The sequence below is a fragment of the Homarus americanus genome, unplaced genomic scaffold, assembly GCF_018991925.1.
Source record: "Homarus americanus isolate GMGI-L3 unplaced genomic scaffold, GMGI_Hamer_2.0 scaffold21353, whole genome shotgun sequence".
Lineage (NCBI taxonomy): Eukaryota > Metazoa > Arthropoda > Malacostraca > Decapoda > Nephropidae > Homarus > Homarus americanus.
Genome location: NW_024754247.1, coordinates 421,387 through 428,293, shown reverse-complemented (window position 1 = coordinate 428,293; position 6,907 = coordinate 421,387). Strand labels below are relative to the sequence as shown.

The window sequence follows — 6,907 nt, the reverse complement described above, 5'->3', positions numbered from 1 at the left end:
CTCCTATAAGCATCCGTACACATACACACATAAACACAACACATACGGAAAATTTTTATACACAAATGCCTTTACACACTCAATAAACATACTGAAACACACATAAGCGCTCACCATTAAACGCAGGCTGTCAGCACTCACATCCGATCAAGACCAAGTGAAGTCCCTTGACCGTGAGGCCTGTCTTAACACACATTGCGAGTAAACTTGTGTCAGAGTCATAGGAGTTTCATGTTCCTCCAGTTTGTCTCCCTCTCACAGAACAATTTACTGGACTTTTTTTCTTGAAGTTATTATAAATTTCAAGGTTCATCCCCGACCACGAGCAACAAAACCTCCTGAAGGTGGCGAGGAAGAAATGTTTATTGTCTGAAGAAAATACTGAGGTGGTGAGGAGGAGGACCCCGGCCCCAGTCACTGTGGCCCCAGGCGGAGGATCACCTCACCGCCGCTGTCAACTCCTCAGAAAAATGAAGCCATGAGCCTATGACGGTCCTGTGTTATTACACTTAGCGAGAAACAACCATCAGGGCAGATAAGGATCGGCAGCACCGTGGGAAAGCTCTCTTCTACTGTTGGTTCGTAAGCAGGTAACAGGCAGTTTAGGAGTCGTTACTATGTAAATGGTGATGAAGGCTGGGGTTGCCGCCTGCTCACAGCGACGCACGCACGGTAACCCACACTTTCTTTTTCTTAATTCACTCCCCGACACTGCTCAAGCATGGCTCACTTCTCTCAAATTTCCCGTTTAAGAGAACATATTCCAGTTTTTCTCATGTGCCGAACCGAAATTTTCTCACAGTAAAATTAATGCCACTTCATCCCGGACACTTATGTTGATAAGCCCGATTGAGGAGGGGAGGGAGCTTGGTGGTGTGGTGATGATATGATGATGATGATGTGGTGAAGTGGTAATGAGGAGGAGGTGGTAGTGGTGGTGAGGTGGTAGTGGTGTGGTGGTTGTATCATGGTGGATGGTTGTAGCTAGCGATATGGTGTTGGTTTAGTTGCGGTGATGGTGCTGTGATAGATGGGTGTGGTGCAATAATAATATCAGTGGGTGTATTAAGGCGTGTGGCCAGAGTTTGCATTAAGGCGTGTGGCCAGAGTTTGCATTAAGGCATGTGGCCAGAGTTTGCATTAAGGCATGTGGCCAGAGTTTGTATCAAGGCGTGTGGCCAGAGGTTGTATACCGAAGAGGCGACGTAAAATTGTCTTGACTGAAAGGCGCGGCTCACCCACTCGCCTTATTGGCTTTCATTAGTGGCTCGTAATACCTTAATGGTCGCCCAAGTACCAAAGAGCCCAGCGAGAGTCTTACTACAGCCGACAGTGAGAGGATCCACCATTATCTCCTCTCCTGTGTTCAAATTTTTATTCAATACACATCATCAATAAACAGCCAAGGCTCGAATACCCGCCTTGGGGGACTGAGACAACGAATCGGGTTACGGTTGAATCTATAAACCATTTTGTGATAATTTTAATTTACCTCCGATTTTATGTCTTTTGATAGTGAGACATTTAGCTGCGTTCTCGTATCTCCACAAAGAAGACATACTGCAACGAAGAACAGCAAATGCACAAGAAAGAGTTAAGCTATGATTGGCAGCCATAAAGAGCCTTAAGTCGTTTCAGCTACAGTGATTAATCGATGATCCAGGTATTTGACCGAGCATAGGTCATGGGTACTGGTTCAGATGTGTGTGGGTAAGAATAGGTCATGGGTACTGGTTCAGGTGTGTAGGTAAGAATAGGTCATGAGTGTTGGTACAGGTGTGTAGGTAAGAAGAGGTCATGGGTGTGTTGGTACAGGTGTGTGGGTAAGAATAGGTCATGGGTGTGTTGGTTCAGGTGTGTGTGGGTAAGAATAGGTCATGGGTGTGTTGGTATAAGTGTGTGGGTAAAAATAGGTCACGGGTGTGTTGGTACAGGTGTGTGGGTAAGAATAGGTCATGGGTGTGTTGGTCCATTAAACAAACGGGTGCTGAGGTGACTTGAGGTCCACCGTAGAGCACCAGGGAGAGTTTCGCCAGATCAAGGTCTTACAGCAATCAGTGCTCAGTCATGCACTCCGCGCACCTCCACTCGTATACCAGTGTGTAGGATCTATGTTCCCACGCCCCTGTTACTCACGCCCACGTCTCCACCCTATTTCATACTCTTCCCCTTCCCCCCCCGGACTAAAATACTTGCTACATAACTCCTATCTCTCTTTCGTCATTCTAGAAAAGTATTAGATTTTTCTTGTTATTATTTGTACAGTCGGGGACAAAGGTTCAGTCCCCGTGGTGAAACTGAGTCATGGGAATGAGTCTCCGAACTGACTTACCCCGACTGATTCATCTCATTTGGGGGTCGATGCTGCTTCATTTTGGGCGGTAGCGAACTTTTGACCCCGACTGTACCTATAATACCACAGTCTACATCTCCACCTGTCGTCGTATTTCGTAACCCAGTCCTATCTGTTAACCTCTTCCATCATCTTGGACGACTTCCTGATCGTCGTCAATAACCACAATTGCTTCAATCCGTAAAGCTACATTCATCTACACATTCACCATTCTCTCAGCCATACAATACATTCTACCTCCCACTGCCACAGATCCTGGTCCTGCTTCAACAACACCAGTCCTCATTTCCATATCCACGAGTACTCTCACGCCCACATCCACACCTTTTACCACAGCCACACCCAGACCACCACCCATTCCCACGTCCTCCACACATCCAGGCGCGGCCGTAGCGATTAACGGATGAGATCGTGAATGACCAGTGACACCATGGGGAATGGGGGGGGGCATGGTGACCAGCCGGAAATACTTATATCATAGGTCACACTGCCACTTGTTGTGGGTCACTAAAATGTTGCAATTCGGTTAAGGTTACGACTGTAAGTGCACCACCTTGACTCCTGTGTGAGAGCCTTATGACACCACCTACTGACGCGCCCACAGAGCCTGGGAAAGAAGGATGCTGGACAAGACCTGTGGCGCGGGAGGTTGAGGTGAGCTCAAGTTTTTGTCTTGCCAGTTTTTCTCGTCGGAAATTCTTGGGTGAGAATCAGCTACCAGTTTCTGTGTAGCAGCGGCGGCGGAGGTTGTGCAACACCCAGCGAGTGGTTCCTGGTGGGGGCGCCACGGACACCTCACTCTGCTTCTTTCTGGGAAGCTCGGCGGCTGTGTGGCGGCTCTCTCACGCCACCACCTGGATGTGTGTTGAGGTGTTAGCATGTGTTGTTTTGGGTTATAATACGTCTATTGGTCAATGATTATACATATCTTTATTCGGACTCTAGTTTTCTACTCGCAGTGGCTGACGGACATGGCTCGCCGCACTAAAATGTACCTCTGCCTGAGCTCTTGATTTTCATTCGTTTTACCGTTTTACTTACAACATTCAGGTTAAAAAATACTACCTGAGTTTCGTCTTCTGGCAGTGATAAGGCAGAGGTCTTGGGCAGGGAAGCGGAACCCACAGATCAGGTGAGAGAGGAGGGGAGAGGAGCCGTCCACCCACTCCCCGCCCGTTACCCAACAAAGACCAATCCCATATTCAAGCTGTCAGCTGATCGCCCGGGGGTCGTCGCCACTCAACCCTTTACAGGTGCTAGTCACGAGGGCAAGCGGTAATGCATCAGTTTTCACTACGACTTATCCTCGTCAACAGGTTAGTGGCGGGGCATCCCTAACCTGGGGAAATGTTTGTCTCTGGGGAGGAACAAGGTGAGGAAGTGTTGGGAACGCTCTGGCCGCACATAACGTACACCGATAATTGAGTGCGTTTAAGAGCCGTGAAAAGGAAGGTGACCCCGAGGGCAAGCTGAGCCAATCAACGGACGGCCAGCATGTGACGTCACGTGCCACACACACTGGGCAGGTATGACATGCAGAGTGCAGTGTACGATAATACTGTAATGCTATACTAACATGCAGGGTGGTGTGTGTAGGGTGCCAGTTTGTCCAGCAGCTCTCAGCTTAAAACTTGAACCGGACAGTCAACAACCGCGCCATTTATGGAAACTCAATAAGCACACGAGACGAGATAAGACACTCATAGCAACACACCTCGATTTAGGCATTCACCTTTAGAGCAATAACATTAATTAATCGCACTTAAACTGATGGCCTTCACTCTTAAACAAAGAAATCTTAAGCCAAATAACAAAGAAACTCGTAGAGCACACGTGTGAAAACCTCGCGCGAGAGAGTAAAATTCTCCGCACCGACATCGTGTGAGTCACGCGCTGGCCAAGATTTACTGAGGGCACAGTATGGATGCTGCAGTAGTCCATCTCCCGCGCCCCGCCAACACAGCCACGGAAGCTGCACCTCCTCCACGTCTCCTCCGGCAGTGTCTGTGGTTTAGTCACAAGGTGGACCTCCTTGTGGTCGGACGTGTCTGTGTTTGTGTATCGGTGCTCCGTTTTCTGTAACCATGGGAACGCCAGTGCCAACAGAGACCAAGGATAACAGTGCCACGGAAAACGGGAGTTCTTCTGGCGGTGAGTGACGCTCCTTCACCATGTGTGTGTGCATGAAAATAGGTATCGTATCAAATTATTAATGATATAGGTGATAATTTTAAAAGTTACAGCTGCTGGAATGACCAGTTTTAATCTTTTTTGTGTGTGTTGTGTGACGTAATGTCCTCCCGCCACAGATGCCCTGGGGTGTGATCAGCGGGGACTGACCTGGTGTCCGCCCACGTCATCTCCTTCCCTGGCACCCACCACCTCGTCCCCACCAGCCCACCAGTCATCAACTTTCGCTAAGGGGACCCACAGTTCGCCTTTCAGCACTCCCTTGTCCAGAGTGCCATCCGCTTTCCACTTGTTCCAGTCACTACCGTTCCTGCCGTCAGTGAGCGGTGGCAGTGTTAAGCAGCCGATGCCCCCTCTAGGGGTGGACCCCAGGGTGATGGGGATGCTGCACAGTTACCATTCTCTGGGTCAGCTGCCGTGGGCGGCTCTGGGTGCTGGCGACCTGGCCCTCAACCGTCTCCTGTTGACTCCTGGAGGCCGCCTCAGCCGACCCAAGAAGCGCTACATCTGCAAGTATTGTCAACGGGAGTTTACCAAGAGCTACAACCTGCTGATCCACGAGAGAACACACACGGACGAGCGGCCCTTCCCCTGCGACATCTGCGGCAAGGCCTTCAGGAGACAAGACCACCTCCGCGACCACAAGTACATCCACAGCAAGGAGAAGCCCTTCAAGTGTGAGGTGTGTGGCAAGGGGTTCTGTCAGGCGCGCACCCTGGCCGTCCACAAGGCCCAGCACGCCCACGACTCCATAACCTCGCCGCTACACCTGACCGCGACACCCACAACGTCGCCCACCATCAGAAACCTGGACTTGAGGGAAAGACTGGCACCCTACCCAACACTGGCCCACCTTCACAGAACTCTAAGTTCAGACCTTCAGGTGTTCCCAGTAACCACGAGGGCTCCAGTCACTACATTCCCCACAAGCAGCCTAGCGTCAGTGGCTTCCGGAGTTACCGGAGCTGGACATGAGAAAAAAGACGACCACGATGTTATCTTCGTCATGGCCGGCGACACAGCAGAAGTGGCAGAAGAAAAAGCTCTGGACCTGACGATCTCCAGGAAGAGATCAACACCACTCGTCGACGCCAAAGAGCAGCTCTCCGTCGACCACAACAAGAACGTTGTTTATAAACACAAAGACAGTACCGACGTGACCAGAAGCCCCGGGGCGGGACCGAGGGAAGTGACCAGAGTTACCTATAGTGAACGTGAACCCAAATTCTCAGTGACCAAGTTGAACATTTAAACGTAGTGTAGTACAGTGTATGGTATCCTTTAATACAGACACTAGCAAATAATTTATGTATACTAGGGAGTGTATGTCTCCAGGTCCCTCCGACTAAGCTTGTGTATACCGCCGTGTACCTACGACTGTATACGTCATCATGTGTATGTGAGGACCAGTGTGTGTATATTATGTACCTATACACGTTTCTTCTAGGGCATCCCTCACAGTGTATACAGTAAATGTATAGCACTGAGCTGAGTATTTCCCCAACACTTGCATGTGTGAAACTGTTTGTGTATGTGCTCCATGTATAATTGTGTATACATCTGTATGTACATACCAACTGTGCTTTGAACATCCAGTTAACTTCGAATCTGTGCATGAATAAAAAGTTGACAAATATTTATATCTGTATGTTTTTATTTTCTGAATTTTTGTTGAATATTTACCAACTCTTGGATTTGATAAACAATGATAATCTGATGTAAAAACATGGCACTGTATTGTTACACACACACACACACACACTGTGTATACGGTCTCCTTAATTGAGATATTTGTATTACTTTAGTATATTGTATTTTAGTTGTTTACTTGAATAATTGGCTAATAATATTAACATACTATTGCCTGTTGTATACTACGTCCTTTAGTAAACTTGTTATCAATAATGAAACACAAAATTATGGAAATGAGAGTTTTTAACATGAGCCCAGTGTGTGTGTGTGTGTGTGTGTGTGTGTGTTAATGCATGCGTATACATGTACTCTTGAATGCGTGTATGTGTTTGAATGTTAGTCTGGTAAATTATATTCATCAAAGATGCAGCAGGTTTGGTGTACGAGTCCAGGAAGTAGACACCTGGGTCGGCCTCTACCTGTCTCCCTCCCACCAAAGCATCGGGTGATCGCTGAATATTACGTCACGGTGAGGTCTTGTCATGCCAATAGAAGATACAACACTAATACAACCCTTGACACTTGGTACTGGGCAGTTAGAGGTCAAGACGGAGGACTATGGAGTGATATGGACTTATAACGACGATGGTAATAACAGCTGGTGGACACGGTACACCACGAGGCCCTCAACACGTGAGAAAAGTGACCATAAAGCTGTGCCAAGGAGCTGTG

The 6,907-nt window shown here is 48.3% G+C and overlaps 1 protein-coding gene across 1 annotated transcript; it reads left to right on the top strand.

Annotated features, from left to right (window-relative positions):
• The first annotated feature begins 4,274 nt into the window (after positions 1-4,274).
• On the top strand, positions 4,275-6,183 carry LOC121855730 (zinc finger and SCAN domain-containing protein 5A-like). The gene is made up of 2 exons (XM_042350827.1): positions 4,275-4,504; positions 4,663-6,183. Exons 1-2 carry the CDS (start codon positions 4,438-4,440, stop codon positions 5,793-5,795), a joined length of 1,200 nt encoding a protein of 399 aa, XP_042206761.1. The 5' UTR covers positions 4,275-4,437; the 3' UTR covers positions 5,796-6,183.
• The last annotated feature ends 724 nt before the right edge of the window (positions 6,184-6,907 follow it).